The following is a 23,420-nucleotide window of genomic DNA, read 5'->3' as shown; positions in this document are numbered from 1 at the left end:
GGAGGGGATGGAGGGACAGAATGGAGAGAGGGTTAGGGGGATGGAGGGGATGAGATATGGAGGGGATGGAGGGACAGAGGGGAAGGAGTGGAGAAGAAAGAAGAAATAGAAGAAGACAAACATGAAGAAGAGGAGGAGGAGGAACAAGAGGAGGGAGAGGAGGAGAAAGGGAGTCCCATCAGGAGAGGAGAACCCTACAGCACCAGGGCAAGCCCCAGCTATGGCACAGCCCTGCTGCACCCCATTATTAGCAGTCCAGGCAGCTCCTTCATTTTAGGAGGTGTAAGTCACCTCCTCCATTGAGGCGCCTGAGCAGCAAAGGTGGCTGCGAAGGGCACAGCAGACTTCAACAGCAGCAAAACAGGTGGCTCAGCAGCAGAAAGACACTAATTAACAAATTAACTCTGCACAGTATGCACGGACCTGAGAAGTGGAGAAGGACCTGACAGAGTGACGATCCCACCAAGAAGTCCCCAGATGGCACCAGGGCTGGTGCCTCCCTTTCGTGCCAGGCTCTTGAGCCAAACCCCCACTGGTGCCCAGGGCCACGGAAACAGGGAGGTCCAAGAAATTCAGGTTGGATTCTGGGCAAGAAGAGCTGGGATACAGGTGCAGCTGGCCAGGTCACATCACTCAGCAAAGCCTGCCCCAACACAGGGGAGCTGGGAGGGACCCCCAGCAGGGGCCGGGGGTGACAGGGTTGGGGGCATGGCCATTGAGGGGACACACTGGCTGTGGGGACATAGGTGGGGAGGCATGGCTGGGTTGATGCTGGATCCTGCTAGAGAGGCTTTTCATCTCTTGGTCCCTAAGCATCCCGAGGGGATGGGTTTAAGGAAGACTGTCTGGTGAAAAATCAAGAGATTTAATACAAGCAGCTGCCTCTGCAAGATGCTGGGTCACATGTGGATTATTTTTCCCAGCCTTCTTCTACACAAAAAGAGGCTAGAATTTACTCCCTATAAAAGCCCAAACCCAAACCAGGTTGCAAAATATTGGAGTGCTTTAAGACCAGAATAAAGCTTGGGAGGAAGGGATGCCTGGAGTGCTCCCTCCCAGCCCCAGCCCTGGATTGCCTCGCACAGCCACAGGGTGCAGAGGGATGGGACAGGTTTGGAGGTGCCCAGGAGGGACAGGGGTAACAAGTGTCAGCAGGATAGTGCCACACAGCCACCCCAGCCCATGGCACCTCATTCCTCATGGCCCCCCGAGGTTCCAGCTGAGCCACTGGGGAGCCTGGGACAGGTAGTTAAAATACAGAAATGTCAACTTAAATTAAAACATGTTTCATAAAGGAGAGAGATAAAACCTTCCCTGCAGCACGATGTGCTGACGGATTTATGGTACAGGGAGGACTGGTGCCCCCACTTCAGTGGGCTCTCGGTGGGGGGCTGGCTCAGCTGCTGCTGCTGGCACTGTGTGGCACCCAAGGCACCGTGCTGGGCTGCTGGAGCACCCGCCACCTCCCCACCCTGGCCATCACAGAGGCCAGAGCTGGGTCTGCAACGAAATGTCAGCTCGATAATAAAATGTGCAGGAGCTACGTTTTCTTTGGGCCAATAAAACTGCAGCAGCGGGGACGCTTGGTACTGAGCTGCCCTCCCACACCAGCTCGGCCCCCTCCTCATCTCTCTGGGGGACATGGGTGCCTGTCTGACCCCACGCTCATTGTACCATATCCCCAAACAGCGGGTGCCGGGCACAGGCCCCAGAGCTGCAAGTGCCACAGCGGGGAGTAAATCCACTGCGTCCTGTCAAGGTAAAGTGACAAAACACTGTCCTGCAATGCAGGAACCACAGTTATAACAAGAGAAAATCAATGCAATATATTACCAGGGATATAAAGACGCCATTAATGCTTCAGCACTGGGCCCAGCAGCTTCACCTGCCATCAGCAGGGCAGGTTTGCGTGAGGACTCCCCACGTTCCCATCTGGCTGCTGGGGTCACCCACATGCTGGGGCTCAGCCCTGTGTTTATTCACTGACACCCTCTCAGCAAAGCTTTCCTGCTCCACCCACCGAATCCTGGGCTTTGACTCTGCCAGGTGCCTGGGCTGTGCTGGAGATCCGGCCAGGACTGCCAGGGCCGGAGTGGTGCGTGGCCTCAGCAAGCACCTTTCTGAGGTGCAAGGATCCAGTGAAGCTGCAGCCCCAGGCCAGGCAGGTGCCACTCCTCTTTCTGGGGCTCCCCATGCCTGCACAGCTCTGCCACCCACCCACCTGCACTCAGGCACCTCCTGGGAACGACAACCCCCATGCACCACAGAGGGAACCTGCAGGACACCTATAAGGTGCAGTGCTCCCCTGGCATGGTGGCTGCAGGCAGGAGAAGTCTGCGTCCTGGGGACATGCACTGGGGACACACGTGTTAGGAACATGGATACCACTCCCTACGATGGACAGTTTGGATTATTACTCAGAAGTTGAGCCAAGCCTTTTCTAATTGATTAATCAATAGCTTTAATTGAGTTGAGACTGTAGTGGGTAACTTCATCACTGCTTTCCTCTTGGCTGGCACTGCCCTGACCTCCCACCAAAAACCTGTTGCTGTGGCTGGCCTCTGCCCAGCCATGCTCTCCCAAAGAGAGCACTCCAAACACTGCGAATTCCTGGGGCTTGCAGTTGGCTGGGGCTGCAGAGGGCTTCTGCAGCAGTCACAGAGGAGCCGGACCATGCAGGGCAGGCAGGATGGAGTCCCCACGAGCAGGGTGAGTCCAAGGGGCTGCAAAATGTCCACGGCTCACGGTGCCCGTTCTGCCAGCCACGGCACAGCCCACCCGTGCCGCCTGCGAATGCGCCGGGAGGCACACGGAGCACCGGGATGGGGAGTGGGAACACGGGGATGAGTACAGACTCCCGCACGCCGGAGCCACAGCTCTGCAGGAGTGGAGATGAACGTTTTATGGTAAAATATGCAGAACATGGGACAAAGGAGAGAGCGTTTCTTGCATAATGAGACACTGTCAGAGACAAGCTCCCCAGGAAACCAATTAACAGGGCGCTCTGCGTGTGTCGGGCCAACACTTGGCAAAAACACCTCTCCCGGAGCGGGCGCGGGCCGCGCTGTGCCCCCCGCACGCCCCCGTCCCGCAGCCCCTCCGGCGAGGGCGGGACCCCCACGCGTGTCACAGGCAGCGCGGGGCCGCTCACCCGCGGGCACGGGCCGGAGGGCAGGGCGCCGGGGCCGAGAGCTGCAGGGGAGCGGCGGAGCCCGGCCCTGCCCCGCTGACGGGGCCGCTCCCCGCAGCGCCGCGGCCGGGCCGGGGCTGCCCGAGCGGGAGGCGGGAGCACCGCCCCGGCCCGCCCGCCGCCCGCCCCCGGCTCGCCATGGCGCTGCGCTTCTCCGCCAACCTCTCGTGGCTGTTCCCGGAGCTCCCGGCGCTGCCGGCGCGGCTGGAAGCGGCGGCGGCCGCCGGGTTCGGGGCGGCGGAGGCGGCGTGGCCGGCGGGCTGCCCGGCCCAGGCGCTGCGGGCGGCGGCGGAGCGGGCGGGGGTGCGGATCGCCCTCCTCAACATGCCCCCCGGTACGGCCGCGTTCCCCGGGTGCGCGGGGCGGCGAAGACCCTCCGCTGACCCCGCCGTTCTCTCGCAGGGGACCCGGAGGCGGGCGAGCTGGGGCTGGCGGCCGTGCCCGGGCGGGAGGCCGCGTTCCGGGAGGGCCTGGCGGCGGCCGTGCAGTACGCCAGGGCGGTGGGCTGCCACAGGTAGGTGCCGGCCGGGACCCCGCTCCGGCCGCCGGGGGGTTCCTGTGCCGCCCTCCTGCTCCAGCTCGTCGCCCGAGCGGGGCTCGCCCTTTGCCCCGCGGCGCCTCCAGCCGCCGGGTCACGGAGCCTCTCCCGGGCAGCGTCTCCTGCTCGGCTGCATCGGGCGGGAGCCGGGGCGGTGCAGACCCCCCTGTGCGGGGCCGCGGCCTCAGTGTCCTCTCCGGGAGCTGCCAGGCACTCGTCTGACCCTTCCCTTCCCCACCTCCGCACAGCAGTCCCCAGGATAATCCTCCCTTTTTCCTCCCCACTTACACCAGTCGTTGCCCCCAGGACACCACAACAGTTGCTTTATTGAGGCCACGGTGCCTGGAGGCAGCAGAGACACCGTAAGAGATGCAATTAGCCTGACACACTTCCCTTCAGAAAACCAACGGGGCCCTTTTACTGCATTTACTTTGCATCATTCTTTCCTGTTGAAACTCAGTCCAAAGCCCCGTGGATGGCAAGGACTGGGCAGGCCAGAGGCTGCCCAGGCCCCTGCTTGTACAGGCAGAGTGAAAAGGGTTTTGTTTCCACTCTTCACCTTCCCCCAGCAGTGGCTGAAGAGCCTTGCTCTTGCCTGGCCCTTGAGCTCTTCACGGCAAGGCAGTCCAGTGTGGGCCGCTGTCCCCTCCCTGCTCACAGCCAGCAAGCAGTGAGAACAGGTGTGCAGCCTGCCCCTGGCAGAGGCAGCATGCCAGCTGCCCTTTGTGCTGGCCTTGGGGCAGCACTAGGAGCAAAACCAACCAACCTCAGGGTGAAAGAGCTGGAGGCAGCTGGTGAAAGAGGGAAGAATCAAGGTCTGAGATTTGTCAGGCAAAAGGTTCAAAGTCATCCCTCGGTGTACTGAGGCAGAACAGCATATATTGCTGCCAGTGGCTGATCTCTGTGTCTCTAGGATCCATGTGATGGCTGGGCGGGTTCCCCTGGGTGCAGACCGGGCTGCAGTGGCAGGTGAGATGGAAACCACTTTCATTGAGAATCTCAGATATGCTGCTGACCTCCTGGCCAAGGTGAGTGGGGAATGTGTCCTGCTCTGTGGGTGCAGCTCTCAGGGTACCCAGGAACACCCCAGCAGCCTGGCATAGGGAAGTTGTGCTCCATAGGGTGACATTACTGTGTTACAGGAGAACATGATTGGACTGGTGGAGCCTATTAACAACCGCATCACTGACCCTCGCTACTACCTGAACACCCCGCACCAAGGTAAGGCAGACATCTAGAGACTCCTTCAGAGGAAGAGAAGGATCCCCAAAGTCTGAAAGGCAGGAGGTTGCCTTACCAGCCTAGAGATACTGAGGGAGCTCAGTTGATGAAGGGGAGTCTCAGGGCTTTGTGAAGTTTCCACCCTGGGGGCAATGGTCTCTCATTTCTTGCACCCTTAGCTGCTGCCATCCTGGAGAAGGTGGGACGGCCCAACCTGAAGCTGCAGCTGGTGAGTCAGCACTGAAGATCTCCATGGTCCACCCTCCACCAGGGAATTTTTGCACAGGCCCAGAGAGGAGTTCTAGGGGCTTGCTATCCTCTCCTGAGGACATGGAGAGAGAGAGAGAGATGGGGCCTGTAGCACAGCTCACTGGTGAACAGCTGCATCCTCCATCTTCCTCTCTCCCTCCCAGGACCTCTTTCACTGCCAGATCATGGATGGCAATTTGTCACGCAACCTGGACACATACTTCCCACTCATTGGTAATGCCCTGCACCCAGATCAGCTCCTCTATGGCCATGGGGCAGGAGTGGCTTTGAGATGGAGCTCTCCTGCCCCAGGCTCTGCTGTGACTGGCTGGGGGTGTGGGGCTGCTCTTGGGTCACCTTGTCTCATGCCCAAAGAAGGCTCCAGGCAGGGCTGCCTTGGGCACGGCCTCTCCCATTCCCTCTCCAGGTCATATCCAGATCGCACAGGTGCCAGGGCGGCATGAGCCTGACAGCCCTGGGGAGTTGAACTTCCCCTACATTTTCGAGCTCCTGGAGTCCCTTGGCTACACTGGCTATGTGGGGTGCGAGTATGCTCCCAAAGGTGAGTGGGCCTGCAGGTCTGAGCCCCAGGTCAGGGCCAAGCACGGACCAGCTGGCTGGGTACTGTGCAAAGTTAGGCAGGTCCTGGGGGGTGGCAGGTAGTGGGTCTCAGAGTCCCTACCTGGGAATGAGATCTCTATCCTGAACAGAAGCTGCTCCAGCTTCTCCAGCTGCAGCAGGAAACCTTGTCTGTCACTGCAGGAGACACCCTGGAAGGTCTGGGCTGGCTGCGCTCCTACTGGGAGAGCCGAGGGCTGCAGCATGGTGGGACCAGCAAGGCAGCTGAGTAAAACTAGAAAACCACGGGAATAAAAGACAAAGTAATGGCTTAACAAAGGAACACGTGTCTTTTCTAGGACTGAGGTGGGATGATTCCTAGAGTGGCTTTAGGAGCATCTTTGTCATATTTCCCTTCCCCAGGCCGTACTGGGTCAGCCCAAGCAGTTGGACCCCCATCTACACCAGTGCCATCTGTAGCATGTCATATTTAGGGATGGCTCAGGCACCGCTGTAGGTGACTTCAGGTACACAGAGAACCTTCACTTCCAGGCTGCAGAGGTGTCCAGGGAGAGGTTTCCAGTCTCCCCCACTAAGGGGAGCATTCAATCCTTGGGAAGGGTGTGAGCTTTCTCAGTCCAGCTCCAACTGGCGCCTGGAGTTGTGGGAATAATGCTCTGGGCTTCCAGGCACTGCAGTTCTCAAGGCTGTTGCCAGTGCCCAGCACTGACTGCAGCAGGGGAGGAAGTGAAGCAAGCAGCACCCTCCCAGGCTGCCTGAACCCAGGTAACAGGCTGGGGGCTGACTGCCCTGCTGCTCCTGCTCTGGAGCAAGTAAGAATCTCCGGTGCAAACCCAGCCAGGGCTGCTCTGCATCCCCTACAGGAGGCGTTCCACATCCTAGCCTAGAGCAACTGAGCAGGGATCTGGTTCAGTTTATTTCACAGATACACCAATGGCTTAAATGTACACCTCCATAAAACCTTTGTATGGTCCAGTTCACCTTTCCTGTCCCATCCAGTGCTCTCCCGAGGAAGACAAAGGGCCAGAAGCAGTCAGCCTCACTGCCTGGAGCCCTGAAGTCCAGGAGTCTTTCCTCACAAAGCCCAGAGTGCTGTGTGTGCTCCTCCATGCCTCCCCAGAAGGCAGAACTCACCTGCAGATGCCAAAGCCATGTCCCTGAGAGTCGCTCTGCTTCAGCCAAGCCACAGCGGCCAAGCTCCTGCCCTTGTGGTTTGCTTCAAGGTCGTTCAGTATCAAACCCACCAAAAACAGCATGTGAGGGCCACACCAGCCCACCAGGCTCCTCAGTTCAGTAGCCACGTGTGCCACTGGCAGCACTGCCTGCAGTGCCCAAGCACAGGTCCCCTCACAGACCTGCTCTTCCCCATCGCCACCCGTGGCACAGCCGTGCTGAGGTCTGGCACATGTGTTGCACCAAGGAAATGGGTGCCAGTGCTAGAGCAGGCCCGTCCAGAGGTTGAAGCAGGCAGTGTTGATAACTGACTCCAGGTGGTGATATGTTGACACAAGCTGTGGCAGAGGACTCTCACTGTTCTGGGGCTGCACTGGGAACGGCTCCCGGAAAACCACGGTGAGGCTCTGCCGAGAGGGAGGAGAGGGTCAGGGGACAGGATTCAAACAAGCACTCTGCAGTCCCTAGTCCAGGTGTGTGAGCACTTTTTTTGGGGCAGTTTTAGGCAAATACTGGGAGAAGTCCCAAAATGCCAATGGCACTAATGCCTTCTCCTGTGACAGAGCATGTTTGAGCCTCCTCTCAATTTTTTTGGTGGAAATTAGGTGCAAGCACTTGCCCACTCAGTCCCTGCTCTCATGCATCTGCAGTTATACCAACCCCAGCAGCAGCCTCAGGAGAGGAGGGGAACCCACTGACTCCACATAATAAGGGGCTTTCAGGGAAATTGGAGGGAAATTTCTTCTTCTAAGGCAAAGAGTAGGAGTAGGAGTGCAACTAACGGGGAAGGGGAGGAGATTAAACGTAATAACTGCAATCCTAAAAATAAGTGCTGCCTGCTCCATTCTGATTAGTGACTGCACTGACAAGGCAGGGCAATGGCAGAGGGAAGCAGGGAACAAGGTTCAGAAGGAGAGGTTGCAGGACCTGAACAGAAGAAGCCTGTGAGTGACTCAGTGCACTCAGATCAGCATCACGGAGGCAAGACACAGGGACTGGATGTTCTCCAGAGCTGAAATGCAGCACATCTAGTAGCCAGGGTCCCTAACAAACTGGTAAAGCCATGAGAAGAGCTGGGTAACTACAGAACAGAAAACGCACCACCATCACTTAAGAGGGAAAAGAAAGCGATTTGTGAACCCAGCTCCAACAGTGTGCAAGGCTTCAGAGCAGGCTGGGAGAGAAAGAACCGTGAGGGAAATGCAGCTCAGTGTTACCAAAGTGATGTGCTAACGCTAAATTTCTCTTTGATAAGGTAATATTTCTAGACAAAGGAATCATGGTACATCTTATCTAAGCTTCAGGAAGGATTTGATGTGGTGCCACATGGGAAATTTAGGTAAGCTGAAAAGATAGGAATTAACTGAAATTATAAGGTGAGGATGGCAGTGCTGAAAGGGGAAATAGCAGGCTGGAGAGAGGTTACAAATGGAGTTCCTCCAGGACAGGCTTTGGGACTCACGTTGCCTCGTACTTTAATGAGTCTGGTACAAAGATGAGGAATGTGCTGATAAAATTTGAGGCACTAATACAAAAGAGGATTGGGATAATGCAAGAAAAAAAAAAAAGCCTGAGAGAGTTTTGAGAGGCCACAGGAATGGGATCAAGCACAAAATACAGTGTGAGGAACACAAAGGATTTCTGTTACAAGATGGGAGTCACTAGGAGACGGGATGGAGGGTCTGGGTGTATCATATCAATGATCACAAGGTGACACTATGACCATTAGGTGGCAGGAGGCACTGAGCAGCCTTCCAGCAGGCACCACCTCTTCTGTCTCCCCTACCTGCTTTTGAGATGGAGCATGATTTATTTACAAAGGGATCAGTTATGTTGCATTCTCTGCAAAAGCCTCACTGTGGACAGAAGCCTCCTGTAGATGCCCTGCTCTCACACAGAGCTGCCTTTCCTGTGACCCATCCTGCACCCTGCCTGGGAGCACAGCTGAAAGAAAAGTATTTTTGCCCTTAAGTCCAGTGAAGGCAAAGGTCCTTGCAGGTTTACTGGGACCCTCACAGTGCGGGTCCCCTTCCCTTCTGCCCAGGTAGGAACAGCCCACAACACTGGTGACCCCTCCCAGCCAGACCCAGTATGATCTGGTTTGGACTGAAAACAGAAGGACTCTTCAGCCTGAATAGAGACAGCTGAGAGAATGATCCAAAAGCAATCCTGTGAAGGAAAAGAGGATCAAGTGCTCCCTCTGTTCTAATACAAGAACAAAAGGGCATCACATGGAAAGAACAGTAGGAGCTTCAAAAACAAGCCAGAGAGTTCACCTAGATTACAACTGCCTCGTGGAGCTGCAAGCCAGGGGAAATCATGGATGCAAGAAATTAACCAAAGGAAAGCTGTGGAGGGCTATTAAATAAATGAAAAGGACACTTCTAGCTCAGGATGGGCCTGAGCTACAGATTTTCAGATGTTGGGAAAGTATTTAAGGGAGGTGTTACAAGGTTCTTGACCTGCTCTTGTTCTCACGCACACCTGCTCTTGGCCACTGCTGGATCAATCTAGACAGATTCTTGGCCTGAGCCAACATAGCTGGTCTTCTGTTCTCATGTACTTACCGTCTTTCCTGAATGAGAATCGAGAAACACAAGGACGAAGCAGTCCGTGAACTTCTGGTTGAGCACGACCTGTCAGGAGAGTCAGAGCACACGTTAGAAAGGAGACAGAGACCCCAGGACAAGGACACAGGGAGAGAGGCTGCAGGTGGGTGACGGGCTGGGTCCTACCAGATACTGGGTGCCGGTTTCAGCGTTGTGGAAGTGCCGACAGCTCTGGGGAAAGCGGCTCAACAGCACTTTGATGAGGCTCTGGTACCAGGAGACTGTCATGGTGAGGAAGCATTCCTGCGGGCATGGAAAAGGGCTGATTTCAGCCTCCCTCAAGCCATGGCAGCAGCAGACATAATGCTACAGCAGCCTTCACACCCTGAATCAGATGCATCCCTCAAAACCCAACTGAGCCATGCTGACCGACAGCTATTCACTCTCCATGGACAGGTCCATGCAGTCTCCCCCTCCCCCTGCCAGCTAGGAGCTATGTTCCTGCCTCTACCTTCCCACCAAGCAGGAAGAGACACGTCCTGCAGGTCCTTCACCTGTCACCCCACTTTGTCCCAAGCGGAACAGCAGCTGCTGTGCACTGTGACTCCATCCCTGCTGCTCACCAGCTGGGGGTCGACATCCGCAATGGATTTCCCATGCACGGCATCAAGCAGCTCCTCCAGCTCCACCAGCGAGAGCTTGCCCAGCTTCAGCTTGTCGGACGCCAGAGGCTCCAGAAGGAAGAGGCGCTTCCAGAGATTGTCCCTGCGGCAGTGACACTTGGCCAGCTGCACCATGCTGCTGAGCTGCTTCTGGGCTGAGGCCACCTCAGAGGCCAGCAAGGGGAAGAGCGGCGAGGTGTAGAAGAGCCCTGGCCCCAGTTTGACTTGTGTGCCCCCCGTGTAGAACTCGCTGCTGTCCTCCACGTCCTGCCACAGCTCCCGCTCTGCTGGTGGCTGCTGCCCCAGGCTTGTCTCCGGCTCCGCTGCCTCCCAGGCTGCCCGGCCCACCACAGGCTCCAGCACTTCCCGCTGCAAGCGTGGCAGCTTCTTGAAGCGTCGCATGTCGGCCGTGAGCCGGGGAAAGAGCTCCCGCTGGCTGGTCATGATGACGTAGAAACGCAAACTGAGAGCAAGGAGACACTTGTGACCTGGGGAAGGGCTGCTCCCCTCTCAGCTGTGCTGCAAAGGAACCACAGGCCTCTCTGTCCCTGACAGAAAGGGTGCTTCTCTGCCCAGACAAAGACAGGCACCATGCCGCCCAGGTCCCCACAGCGATCCTCCCCCAACACCAACAACCCTGTCTGTGTTGTCCCAGACAGAACCAGCCCCTCCCAGAGCCCTCCTCCCCAGCCAGGAAGCTTTGGTGTCCTGGGCCCCCAGTGCTCACCGGAGCATGCGTCTCTCTGCCTCACTCTGCTCCTCAAATGGTGCTGCACTGTGACACACCAGGAGGGACACATCAAAGTCATCATGATGACGCAGACCTTCAGAGTCCTTGTAGGAGCCCGAGCTGGGAGCAAAAGCACATCAGGATGAAGGGAACCTCACTTTGTTACCCCAGAGCTCTTGGTCACAACAGAACTACTGGGCATGGGGAATTCCACATAGCAGGACTCCTCAGAAGTGCTGTGGGAAATACTAAATGCACCCTGGGGCAGTGTCCCCAGGACTGGCAGGTTGCCACCAATCTCCAGCAGCTCCAGGAACCTGCAGCAGACTCACTCACCTGTTCCAAATAGAGACCAGTGCATACTCGTTCTGCTCTGTGCCTGGTGTTCCCTTCTTGCTGTCGCTGCCCGTGGCTGGCCGGGCCATGCGCAGGGGTTTCATGTGGTAGGTGTTGGCGTGGTCAGCAATGTAGTTGTACAGTTGGTGTGCAGTGATCATGTTGGTGGGCAGGGCCAACGTGCCTGGGCCAGTGGAGAAACACACTGTTGTCACAGGACACGCTCCATGCCTCTTACCTGGGCAGAGCAGTGTCCTACAAACTACCCCATGGGACAGAACAACCCACCTCCCACAACAAGGCAGCAAGGACTTCCCCTGGAGCTTGACCCCTCATGCCACCCCTACCCTGTCATCTCCCTGAATACTCCAAGGGTCAGGTTTATTTGGAAACCTTTTGCCAAGTTATGGGCTGGCAGTCAATCCCAGGTCAATTACAAGTTGAACTACATACCTTGGAAAACGTGGTTACGGCCAAATTTGGGGATATCGGGGTGGTGGGCAATGAAATCCTCCAGGAAGCTGGTGAGATGGTAGCCTTGGCGGAGGGTCATGTGGGAGCCCAGCAGATACTGGTGGACTATACGCAAGTGGAAGTCGTAGCTGAAGGAATGCACGTGCATGAGGTCCCGCACCTTGTCACACTCCTCTGTGAAGAGCATTGAGAGCTGTGGAGGAACAGGGAGTCAAGGCAGGAATGTTACCAGGCACTTCACATCCTCCTGCGAAGCCCTGCTGACCACAAGACATTGCAGAGCCAGTGCAGCTGCCCCAGCTCAGAGCAGGACGCAGCCCAGAAGCCGAGTGCACAGTGCAAATAGCAGACCTGCAGGACTGGCCTCACAGGATCCAGCTTGGTGGCTCCTTGCACAGCTGACCCCACTCCTGGTCTCCAGTAGCAGCACAGACTAATCAGCACTGCCTCCCTTTTGGCTTGAGGTTCATCCCTGCCCTGAGCTGAAAGCCACACGGCTGTGGAGAAAGACACAGCTACCTTTCAGCTGAGCACTGCTCTGCACTGCCTGATCCCCAAGGGGTACAGGACACACCAGGGCTGAAGCCCCAGCAAGTTCTGGAGCTACAGGCAAAGACCAACTCCCTGAATGTCCCTTGAGAGCAGGAGGCAGCACAGGGGCCTCTGTGGAGTGGTTGGACCCAGAGATGGGCAAGAGTAGCTAATGCCCTGTGCTCAGTAACTAACAGGCACCCAGGCTTGCTGCAGGGAAGCCAGATCCAGCAGTGGCTGTTGTGTCACAGCTGTGCCCAGAGAGGATCCCTCCAGCACATGGCCATCTCCAGCTGCACAGAGTGCTGGTTCTTCACCGGGCCAGCACCAGCCTTCACACACTCACCCCTGGCCATGCTCCCAGCACAACTGCAGCTACTGTGCAAGGGCACAGCACTGGTGAAGGCCTCAGCCTTGCCCTCATGCCAGGAACCCACAGGTTTTTGGCTCTCTGACACCCCTGGGCAGTTGACTCACATCACAATCCCTTGGTTTAAGAGGAGGGCAAGCAGGGAAAAACAGCAGGTAGAAGGCACAGGGAGGAGAACAGGCTGCCCTCACTCTCTGCATCACCTGCACTGCTGCTACATGAGCCAGAGGGCAAACAGCACAGCCAGGATGAGCCCGGAGAGGAGCCTACAGCCCTGCTCCAGGACAGATGGGTCAAAGAGCAAGAAACAAAAGGTGCTGCCCCCATGCCAGCACCTGGAGCCCACCCCATCCTCCTCCCAAGCTGTGCTGCCCACTGTGGTATGTACTGCTACAGAAGGCTCTGGCACAGGAGGCAGGAGGCAGCTCGTGCAGCCAGATGTTGGGGCAGGAAGGGTGGAAGCACAGCCAGTGGGACGGTCAGCCCTGCACTGGCAGGCCCTGCCATGCTCAGCATGGCAGTGGGAGGAGAGGACATACTGTGGACTCAGAGACAGAGCTGAGTCCCATGCAGCTCTTGCTGTGAGCTCTGGCTGTAAGAGAGAGATGCACAGCAGTGGGAAGAGAGACAAGGCACTGCCCAGCCCTGTTCATGCATCCAGCCTGTCCTGCACAGGCCCAGGGTGGGATAAGGGGAGAGAAGGGGCAGAGGAACTCGACTGCCCCACCTGGGGGAACTGTGGGCTGGTCCCAGCACATGGGAAGACTGGTTAGGCCCCTGCAGCAAGTCCCACCCCTCCTGCCCATTGCTCCTAGGACCATCCCACAGCAAAACCAGGCAAAATCTTTCCCAAAATTGGCCAGAGAGAGCCTGGATGTTCCCTGCAATACCAGATGCAGCCTGGTAACACTGCCCTGTGCATGTGAGAGCTTTCCAGGAAATGCTCAGCAAACCCTCAGACAAGCTCCTGGCAGGCTTAAGCTTAGAAGAGACATTCTTGGCATAGATAAGATGCAGCCTTGCTACAGAGCCACCTTGGAAAGGACACTATGGTCATGCATGCCTGCTGTCTCAGACAGGCTGGGGCTGGCCAGCCTCAGGCAGCCACCCAGTGCCCCAGGGACAGGCAGCACTCTAGATCTGCTCAAGCAGCAAGCCATGGAGAGCATGAGGCTCTGTCCAGTTCTCCTTTTCCATAAAGAGGGAGCAGAACTCTCCAGAACCTTCTACACCTCAAATGCCCACTCTGTTCCAGAGATCACTGCCTCCCCCAAAGTATTTCCTGGCTCTGAGGAGCACCAGCTGTGCTGGCAGAGCCATTACCTGAGAGTTCACAGACTGGCCCATGGGGATCCGTGAGCACTCCAGCGCGTACTGCTTCACACAGAAATAACAGCCCTGCAGGAGAGAGCACGTGAGCACAGAACAGACCTTGGGATTCTCCAGGGAAGGAGCACAGTCCCCACGCTTCACCCTCTGGGCTGGGTCCCAGACAGTTTTGCCCCATGTTCTGTCTCCCCTCCTGCCTGAACCAAGCCAGACCAGCCAACGTGTGGCTGAGCACAGAGCACCCTAACTAGTGCTGAGCCATTCATTACCCCTCCTCCAGGCAACTTTTACTGCTCTGAGCCCTGCAGAATCATCCTCAGCTGATCCACAGTCCTGCAGGACCACGGAAGAAGCAGGACAAGAAACGAAGAATCGTGTGTCCCTGCTGCACTCCTTGTCACTCCCCTTGTCACCTCTGAAGACTGTCCCTGAACCCCCAGAGATCATACTTTGTTTCTTGTTCTTTCTTACCTGGAAGGCTAACTCCATGAGCACAATCCCACCTGGAAGAGCTCTCTGTAGATGGTAGGTGGCAACAGCAGGGCTTGTGCTCTGTGAAGAGAAGGACAAAACTGAAGAGGCTCTCTGGCATACCAGGGTGTGAGGCTGCCACAAGGCTCTGTGGCAGAGGTGGAAATAGAGGAGCCTCACCAACTGAGCAATCTCACTGGAGAGAGGAGAGCAAACATGTCAGAGCTGACAGTGAAAAGAACCCTAACAAACCTAATAAAACAGCCTTTGAGAGAGCACACCAAGCATATTGCCCCCATCACCTCCTGCTTGCTCAGGACAGGGTGTCTCTATAGTCTCTACAGTTTGAGGACACTTACCCAAGGAATGATACTGTCCACAGAACCTCACTCCCTGCTGAGGTCTCCCCAGACCATTCCATCTACCTGACACAGCAGCTATCACAGACATCCAGTCTAGACTCACAGAGTTTAGCTGCCAGCAAGTTCATTCAGTCTTAAGTTGCTCCAGCAGACTGCTCTCTTCTCATTTTAACTGCAAGGTGTTATCCACAGTCCTGCACCAACATCAGCCAAAGGCAGGTGCCAATAAAATATCAAAAAAGATGAGTAAATGCTATGTGCTCCCATCATCCTGGGTGATCAAATGAGGCACAAGTGGTTTCTGCCTTCCTAGAGACTCCAGTGGATTCCTCTTCCAGGTACTTGCCTATTCTGTCTTGTAAGCTCATGTTCACCGAACTCATGTAAGCTCTTGGTGCTCACAAAACCTTTTGATGATGACCATTATCTGCTGCTCAAAGAAACACTCCTTTTAGTTTTGAAATTGGCTCCAAACACTTTTATTTGATTGGTGTGTAGGTGTTGTATTGATTAAGACAGCAAAGTCAATCCCTTTCCAGGTTAGCTGAGAATTGGTAGAGCTCTGACCTGTTCCTCCCAAATTGCCACTTCTTTAGACATGAGTCACAGTAGAGCCATTCCAGGCTTTTCTTCTCTAACCTCTTCCACTTCAGTGTTCATCTCACTTTAACTAAAGATCCTTCTGTCTCAGAGTTGCCCTTAACCATAGATGCTGAGGATTCTCTGACAGGTAAACCTTCAGAATCACACCCAAAGGCAGCTGTCCTGACCCCAGGTAACCCTGTTCCTCTTTCGAACCCACTCGAGGGGTGGGAGGTTTGCCCTAGTTCCACCAAGACTCAGGAAGGCTCTCTCAGACCTCAGAAAGACACACAGGAGGGCAAGGAGGTCTCATCTGACCCAATATCCTAAAGGTGATGCTGGCCTAGACAGACTTTTTTTTGGCTTTAGTGCTTTCTCTGCCCTCTCATGTCCTTTCTGCATGAAACTGATTCAGAAGTCAACCAGGAGAACCGCTCCACTCCACAGCCTGACTTCCATCCTAGTTCCAACCCTTGTAACAAACATACACTCACCTTTGGGCTCCCCTCGGTTTTTGGCTTTGTGTAGGAAAAGGACCCTCTCCCCTCCACACCCATTGCTGCCAGAGCTCGGATCCGGCTCGTGCTACTGGAAATGAGAGCAGAGACAGCCTTGAGCAGGGAGCCAAGATCTCCTGTTGTGTCACACCAGGGCACAGCTCAGTGTTGGCTCTTCTCCAACAGCAGAGTTCCCAGCATGTCACTGACCTGCGAGTGGTAGGTGAGGGCGGCCGCACCTGGACCAGAATGAAGCCCATGCTCTGCAGGTACTGGATGTATTGCTGCAAGAAGGCATTGCACATCTCCTGCAGCCAAGGCTCCTCCTTCACCTTGCAGGGCAGCGACTCCGCCGAGTCACAGCTGTGGCTCCGGTCTCTCCCCGAAGCTGTGGAGTCATTGGAGCGGTGGCGCTTCTGGAAGGGAAAATAAGTTCCTAAGGAGACCTGCTGTGACTGGCCCCAAAAAATGACACCAGGTGCCCTGGTTGAGCAGAGGGCAGATCTGTCTCTGCCAGAGAGCACTAACAGCTGTTTCCCCAAACACTGCCACCGCATGTGCCAAAATGCAAGATCCAAGATTTCCCCAGCCATGGACTGACATAATAGCACTGCAAGAGCCTGCAGGAAAAGGTGACCTGGCAGAAGGAGAAAATTCACATCTGTCGCCAGAGAACAGCTTTCACAAAGTGTTACTGGCTCACAGCTGCTTCATGCAAAGCTCAACAGAGCTTCAGCCCCTATTGCCATGGTATGAGTCCAATCCCCTTATGAATCCTGCTGACTTCTCAAGATTTACTAGGAGTTCAGTAGCACCAAAAAGGAATAGTGTTTCCTTGTAAACATATTGAATTCTCCTCTGGATGTCTTAAATACTCCTCTTCATTGTGCTGTGAGAGACTAAGGTTTCTTTTCTTCATCTCTCTACTTCAAGCCTTTGTTATGTGTTTCTATCTGCCTTTCTGCCTATCTGTTCCACCTACCACAAGAGCTGTCCCTTTATCTGGCATCTCTCCAGGTACTCTCTGACCTTCTCCAAGTCTCTCCAGTTCAGTGCCTTTGCCACAAGATGCTTGGTCTCACACTGTCCAGATGAAGACATCACTACACAAGTATTTTAGAAACTTATTAGAATATTACCCATTATACTAACACCCTTTTCTGATGTACTCTAACCAGTATGTCTGCTGTATCCAACTGTTCACAAATTGAAGAAACCCACTTCGAAGTCAGAAGATACAATATAGCTTCAATACAGAGATGTCTGCTCTGTACAGGCTCTCAGTGAGTGTACAATACAGGAGGGTTCAAATTTCTCGCCACAGTGTGCTCTGTTTTACTGGGAACCAGGTCCCAGCTCCCACAATAGTTTTCATTTCACAGGCTACTCAGGTACCTCTTGAGTTCCTTGCAGTCTTTGTCTGTTCTGACCCATTTGAACAGCCCTACTGCACTGCAAAACTGGGCATCTCATATGTACCAATAAATGATCTGGAGGCACAGAACCCAATACACCACCTTGAAACCCCTGCTGCCAGGCTCTTCAAATTCAATAACCAATTTTCATTTTGCTCTGTTCCAAAAACAAAGCAAAGTTTTCATTCTGCGATGATACTTTCACTCATGAGTGCTCAATTTCTGTAGCAACTTCTGCTTAAAGACCCTGTCAGAATCCTTTTGACATTTTGATAAATTACAACAGCATGTTCTTCCCTTCTGACACACACATAGTCTGTGAACAGCCGGTGTGGGATCTGCACCAGTTTGAGTCTGTCAGGTTGCAACCTGCTCAGGATTCAGGTGGTTGGCTTTCAACTGTTCCAGCTATTTTCTGGGTCCAGGAAAGGTTTACCAGGCATGGCTGCTGAATGCATGAGAGAAGTTTTGCTTCCCCAACAGATCAGTACCAGACAGTGCTGCCCGATGGCTTCACTAGACTCAGTCCTGAACTCCCTAGGTAGAAAAGAAAATCAGGGTTCCCCGGGGATGGTGTGGCTGCAGGAGAAAGGCTTTGAGGATCCAAGGATCTTCTCAGCCTCCATCTTATAGAGCACAAATTCATCCTGTAATGCAGGAGTGAGGTCAGAGCAGCCCTGTCTTGGGAAAAGGTTGCAAAGCCATCCCTTGTCCCAGTGCACAATGCCCAAGCCCACTGGTGCTTGCTGACACTCACCTTCCCCTCCACCTTGCCCAGCTGGTCTGTCTGGATTTGCTGCCGGAAGGCTGGGTCAAAGAGCAAAGGGGTGGCACAGTAGTGAACCAGGCGTGAGGACTGCTTCAGGGTCTCCAGGTCTGCCAGCTGCACAGTACAACAGGAGCACAGTTACAGCACACACCCCTCATCAAGGTTGGGAACAAGCTGTCCATGACACTGCACTGCTGCCCAAATGGAGATCCAATGGGGGAACTCCCTGCTTTACAGCCTTTCCACTGCTGGGCAGTGAGGTACCATGCCCAAGTGTGGTGTGTCAGGGCCCAGCAACCCCAAAAGTTCAAGGAGAGAGAGCACTGCTCCACTGCTAACCATCATCCCCAACATAACACCCTGCTCAGGGTTCCAGTGCTCCCCTTTGCCATAGGGAAGCTGGTGCTCCCAGTGTGCTGTAAGAAGGCCCAGCTATCCCCTGCTCAGGCTGCACTCACACTGATAGGCATGTTGGACTGTGCCGACCTCTGCTGCCAGGTGACAAAGAGATTCTCAATCTTCATCTGTTTCTCCAGTTCTGGAGGAAAGAAAGCAGTCACAAGAGCATCAAGCCACAGCCACAAGTACTGCCACTCTCCTTCACTCCCACCCTAAACGAGCCACATTCCCACATTCCCACAGAGAACTGTTCCCTGTCAAAACTTCTGCTCCTTCTGAGCCCCTTTTCCAGAAGCGAGATGATGAGGTAGGCTTTACCTTTCCTCTCCATGCTCTTGATTTCCAGGAACTGGGCCCCATGCTGAGCCACTGGATCAAAAGGTCCCACATCAGGCCCGTGGGGTATGCGCTTGATGGTGGTAACGTCCCGCAGAGCTTCGTCAAAGGGCACCACATCAGGATGGAAATGCAGAGATGGCAGGCTGCGGGCAGAGCTGCTCAGCCGGCCTTGCTCCTTGCTAGGTGGAGGACACGGGCTCCGGATCAGTGCATCCACCTCCAAAGTGGAGTTCAGGAAAGGATTTGGCTCCTAAGCAAGCAGACACAGCCATGAAAGCCTCCTTACTGCCAGCCTTAGAGCAAGAAACCACAAGAACAGAGTAAACCCAATTTTGGCTATCTGCAGACATCTCTGTTAGCCTTCTCCACTACCAGTCCCAAGAAGAGCAGGCCTAAGCCCAGCATGGTGCACTGGGAAGCCCATTCCCCAGCCTCCTTCACCCTAAATAATTCAGTCACAAGTAAGTGCTGCCAGCAGCAGGACCTGGCTTCCCTTTCCACCTCTGTCGCCAAGAGTAGACAGCAACAGCCCGGCTGGACATGGTCACAGTGAGATATATGAGTGCCTGGGGATGCCCTGCTAACAAGCACACAAAAGCACATAGGTGCCTGCAACCTCCCTCAGCCCAACAAACTGCCAAGGCCTCTCCTGAAGAAGAAAGGACTATCCTGCCTGGTGTGTTGCCCTACCTGCTTGCTGTCCTCATGCCATGGTGTGTCCATGAAGCAGTGGTGGTGGAAGAGTCCCAGCTTCTGGCTGAGCAGACAGTGCACGATGTGGGACCGGGCATTCTGCCACTGCAGCAGGCGAGTCAGGGAGCAGTTCAGGTTGGCCCCCAGGTCTGGGGACCAGTTATAGGTGTAGAGCGTCATCTGGAGAGAAAGGAGGGGAAGGAAGGCTAAAGGACATGCACAGAGAGGGCCTGCATGGTGGCACAGGCTGCGCCAGGTATTCTGGGTGGTACTTGCTGCAGTTGCAGCCAGCTTTAGATGACAATGCTGGGGCAGGGAGAGTGGTAACAGCTCAATTACAGCCCCCTGTTAACAGCCACAGCAGTGGTGGAGGTACTTGCACTGGCAGCACCAGTGTCCAGCCTGATGTGAGCAGGGAAAGGGCAGGTACAACCCACAGCACAGCAGCTGAAGTCAGAGACAGTGAGGGCTGCTGTCCCTGGCACTTCCCAGAGTGCTGCAGGAAACCTGCAGCTCTGCTTGTGGCACAGAGACATCCTGCACAGCTCCTTTGGAGGACTATTGCCTAGGGAAGGCTGGCTGCCTGCAGAGGCACTCTTCCTTCCCTGGGCCAGTTGGGAACAGCCTTTCAGGAGCAACATCACAAAGGCACCATTGCTACCTTTTTGTCAATGATCTCCATGAAGAGGAACCTTTGCCGGGGCACCAGGTCTCGACCAACAAGGCTGGGATCAGAGCCCCTCTCTGCTGAGCTGAATTCCATGGCCTCAAAGCGTTGGAGCCCTTTGTGAGCTGCAAGAAGCCAGAGTTATGACCCTCAGTACCAGTTCATCTGGCCCTTACATTCCACGTGCCATTCAAGTGGCATGACAGGATCTTTTGCCACAGTAATTCTCAATTCATCTTGAAATAAGCTGTTACAAGCAAATTTAAGAATAAAGTCTCAGGAGGCAAAACCAGACAATCCACTGCCCACCTCTGGGCACAAAGAGTCTGTTCCAGCAAAGAGGGGAACCCTGTTCATACATGTCCCACCCCAAGAGCCCCCAGCACGCAGTCCTGGGGACCGTGGCCAGGCACTCACCCTGTTCTGTGCTGCAACGCCACTGCTGGAAGTTGCGTCCCAGCAGGATGAAGTGTCTGATGGTGCCAGGGCGAGGGGTGGCACTCTGGCCAGGCTTATAAGGCAGAAAGGCAGTGCCTCGATGGTAGCTGTAAACAAGAACCCCAAAGGTGGCTGACATGTAGAGTGATGGCAGTAGAGGCACAGCTGATCAACATCTGCTAGTGCCAAACAGCCGCCGGTGCATCGCGTAACTCACCAGATCTGCTCAAACACCTTGACAGTGGTGTCGCTCGCCAGGGCAGTGACCAGGTTCACCACTTCCACTAGGATGGAGGGCAGGAGGAAACGGGAAACCATCTCCAGTGAGCACTGCTGCACCGATGGGCACCCTGCATGGAAGAAGTACTGTAGGACTGGATGTCAAGCTGCCCCAGAGCCACATCCTGCCCACATGAGCAACGGAGAAGGCTAAGGTCCTGAGGCAGGGAAAGCTGGAGAACAGGAACCTTACATGGAGAAGAAGAAGGCTGAAATAACCGCTGTTTTCAGGCTCTGGTCCAAAAGTAGGCCCTTGACCAAACTCCCTGTATGCTCTGAGCACAGTGCTTTATTCCCACACTTATTCCTTGTTCCCTAGCTTACTCCTCATCAGAGGAAGAAGAGGGTTCTACCAGCAGGAGTGTGAGAGGATGTACAAACACCGAAGTGAAAGGTAATCAGAAAGCAGCAACCAGGGCAGCCACACAAACCCAAATCCCTCCATATGAAGGGTATCCCTCCTCCTCTTTCTCCCTCCCTGTAAGAGTAAAGGTCTGCCATGGAACCTCACAGTTCCAGAGTATGTTGCAGAGGCTCATCTGGGAGCTAACCACAGCTGGCTGTTGGAGTTCAAAAGCTGCTGCAGCCAAGTCCAGGAGGCCCTGGACAGGGAGCATGGCAGACACAGCCACAGGCTTTAGCAGGTTTGTTTAGATGCACTGACACATGCCAGGACTCCTGTCACAGCTTTCTAACGCTGACACTGGCCTTGAGACCCATGGGACTCTGGTGAGGCTTGGGGACAGACAGGGTGTGTAACCAGGTAGGTATCAGCAAGGGATGAAGATGGATGGTGCCATATGAGGACTTATCCTGAGAGCTCTGGGCAGAAAGGCCCATTCCCAGCCCACCTAGAGGAGCTGGGGCCTGAGACACGTACCCAGGTGGTTCATGAATGCCATCCACTGCTGGCAGGTTTGATTGAAGAGCGGGTGCATGGTACCTACATCCCCTTCTTCCAGCTGGCAGGTTCGGCGCCTGGGAAGAGGGAAGGTAAGCACAGTTATACCAGATCAGTCAACAGCAGTGAAGGCACAAAGTGCAACAGCCCCCTCCCAGCTCCAAAACAGAGTCCCAGGAGCCTCCTTTTTGGATTGATACAATCCTTGAGCTGGGTCACTCCTGGTCAGTAGGCATATGGGTATCAGGGTTTGCACAGGACCCCACAGTGCAGAGAAGGGATCTCTGGCAGTGAGAACCAGTTGTGCTCCCAGAAGTACTCCAGCAAAAAGGGCTGAAGCTTTGTGTGTGGAAAGCAGCTCTCCTAAAGTGTCTGTGTGAGGGAGAAGCTACAGGGAAAAGGAGTATGGTCCATAGGGTTGAGACACATAGAGCCAGCAGGATGTCTGGCTGTGGAGTGATGTACAGAAGATGGGGGAACAACATCCTGGCTGCCCAGCCTGCAGGTTGTGCTTGCCTCTGTGCCTGTTCCAGTTCAGCTGTGGCTGTGGCCCGATCCTGGCTCAGGTGCTGCTTGACATTCTCAGTCTTGTGCCGCCGCCTCGTACGAGCCTCTTCTGGCCTCTCCAGCACAATGTCATCAGTAGTCTTGGGGCTGCCCAGCTCCGAGGACTCTGCCTTGCTCTAGGGGCGAAAGGGGTAAGTCAGTCCTGTGCACATACACAGCCTAGCCAGTGCCCTGACCTCAAGGTCCCCACTGCCCACCTGGCTTCCCACCCCCAGCCAGATCACTCATCTCCATTCCTCCTGGCCTGACACACCTTGAAGACTTACAGGCCCTGCTCCTCACTGGTCCCTCAACAACATTACCAGCATGTCCCAGAAGCTGCGGCGTCCCAGCTTGCTCGTGGGTGTCACTGGCTCTCCAGAGCTGGGTGAAGGTGTAGAAGTGAAGTGCAAGGGTGGAGGACAGCTCCTGCCAGCCCCACCACTGGCCAGGGCCAGGCCCTTGGTCTCTGACATGGTCCTCCTTAGGCCTCCTGTGGAGACAAAGCAAATCAGACTCCACAGAGCCTCCCACTACAAAGCTGCTGGTGTCCCCGTGTACCCCACTGTGTCTGGCCAGAGCCTGGCTGGAGAGAAGGGAGAGAGCCCTCAGTAACATCCAGCAAAGTGGATTCAGTCTTGGGGAGCAGATTATACCTCTTGCAACACTAATGTTTGTGATGGTTCTTCCCCAAGACATCACACAGCACAGTTTGCAGAGGGGAGAGCAGCTTCCTTCCTCCCGGCCTGCCCACCTGATTCCCCCCAGCACAGACAAGCTTCTGTAGGCCAGGCAGGAGGAGCAAGGCTGGCTGGAGGCTCAAGAGGGCCATCCTGGCTGGGCTCTCACCCGCAGAACTCAGGTCCTCTAAGTCTGAAGGACTCAGGGGGCAGGCGGCTTCCACGCAGAGCGGGGCTGGCAGCACAAGGAACTCCATGACGGCGTCGCAGAGCGCGTGACGCAGGGCCCCGCGCAGCTTCTCCGACAGCTGCAGCAGGCTGATGTTGCCCTTCTCCCAGATATCCAGGCGTACCAGCACGCAGGGTTCTGTGGGGAAAGGGTAAGTCCTGTGTGGCTCTGCAACCCTGCCTTCACCAGCCCTCCTAGGTGCCCCAGGGGATGTGGAGGTAG

At 55.3% G+C, this 23,420-nt stretch overlaps 2 protein-coding genes and 1 long non-coding RNA gene across 8 annotated transcripts in view; 2 read left to right on the top strand and 1 right to left on the bottom strand.

Moving 5' to 3' along the window:
* The first annotated feature begins 3,313 nt into the window (after positions 1-3,313).
* Positions 3,314-6,073, top strand: HYI (hydroxypyruvate isomerase (putative)). Its single transcript, XM_051797413.1, has 8 exons — positions 3,314-3,524; positions 3,593-3,704; positions 4,642-4,756; positions 4,871-4,949; positions 5,129-5,178; positions 5,363-5,432; positions 5,626-5,760; positions 5,961-6,073. The coding sequence occupies exons 1-8, from the start codon at positions 3,329-3,331 to the stop codon at positions 6,047-6,049; spliced, it is 846 nt and encodes a 281-aa protein (XP_051653373.1). The 5' UTR covers positions 3,314-3,328; the 3' UTR covers positions 6,050-6,073.
* Positions 6,074-6,089: 16 nt separating this feature from the next.
* SZT2 (SZT2 subunit of KICSTOR complex) overlaps positions 6,090-23,420 on the bottom strand; it is a 54,493-nt gene continuing 37,162 nt past the window's right edge. For 3 of the 6 annotated variants that reach the window (XM_051796891.1, XM_051796911.1, XM_051796900.1), the window contains exons 51-72: positions 23,139-23,336; positions 22,613-22,782; positions 22,260-22,426; positions 21,723-21,820; positions 20,781-20,913; positions 20,543-20,670; positions 20,120-20,250; positions 19,456-19,638; positions 18,745-19,015; positions 18,486-18,565; positions 18,016-18,141; positions 16,054-16,259; positions 15,841-15,934; positions 14,403-14,483; positions 13,926-14,000; positions 11,681-11,894; positions 11,228-11,411; positions 10,889-11,011; positions 10,123-10,624; positions 9,686-9,802; positions 9,518-9,586; positions 6,090-7,357 (exon numbers count right to left, since the gene is read on the bottom strand). In XM_051796891.1, the coding sequence (XP_051652851.1) occupies positions 7,214-7,357; positions 9,518-9,586; positions 9,686-9,802; positions 10,123-10,624; positions 10,889-11,011; positions 11,228-11,411; positions 11,681-11,894; positions 13,926-14,000; positions 14,403-14,483; positions 15,841-15,934; positions 16,054-16,259; positions 18,016-18,141; positions 18,486-18,565; positions 18,745-19,015; positions 19,456-19,638; positions 20,120-20,250; positions 20,543-20,670; positions 20,781-20,913; positions 21,723-21,820; positions 22,260-22,426; positions 22,613-22,782; positions 23,139-23,336 (3,494 nt within the window). In that variant the 3' untranslated portion in view covers positions 6,090-7,213. Of the gene's footprint in view, positions 7,358-9,517; positions 9,587-9,685; positions 9,803-10,122; positions 10,625-10,888; positions 11,012-11,227; positions 11,412-11,680; positions 11,895-13,925; positions 14,001-14,402; positions 14,484-15,840; positions 15,935-16,053; positions 16,260-18,015; positions 18,142-18,485; positions 18,566-18,744; positions 19,059-19,455; positions 19,639-20,119; positions 20,251-20,542; positions 20,671-20,780; positions 20,914-21,722; positions 21,821-22,259; positions 22,427-22,612; positions 22,783-23,138; positions 23,337-23,420 lie in introns of those variants that run through there. The other 3 variants (XM_051796919.1, XM_051796933.1, XM_051796927.1) reach the window with 2 other exon arrangements.
* LOC127475555 (uncharacterized) lies at positions 7,365-14,303 on the top strand. The gene is made up of 2 exons (XR_007906236.1): positions 7,365-8,289; positions 14,212-14,303. It is a non-coding gene; the product is annotated as an uncharacterized LOC127475555 (long non-coding RNA).

The sequence above is a fragment of the Manacus candei genome, unplaced genomic scaffold (assembly GCF_025592945.1).
Source record: "Manacus candei isolate 608988 ecotype Guabito, Panama unplaced genomic scaffold, ASM2559294v1 h1tg000005l, whole genome shotgun sequence".
NCBI lineage: Eukaryota > Metazoa > Chordata > Aves > Passeriformes > Pipridae > Manacus > Manacus candei.
The sequence above is the reverse complement of the archived record's forward strand: the minus strand, read 5'-3'. Positions and strand labels throughout refer to the sequence as shown.

Bases quoted from the DNA above. Each gene is read 5' to 3' on its own strand.
- HYI (XM_051797413.1), top strand. From the start codon at position 3,329: ATGGCGCTGCGCTTCTCCGCCAACCTCTCGTGGCTGTTCCCGGAGCTC. The intron at 5,179-5,362 runs GTGAGTCAGCAC...TCTCCCTCCCAG, and splicing joins CCAACCTGAAGCTGCAGCTG to GACCTCTTTCACTGCCAGAT. The intron at 5,433-5,625 runs GTAATGCCCTGC...TTCCCTCTCCAG, and splicing joins CACATACTTCCCACTCATTG to GTCATATCCAGATCGCACAG.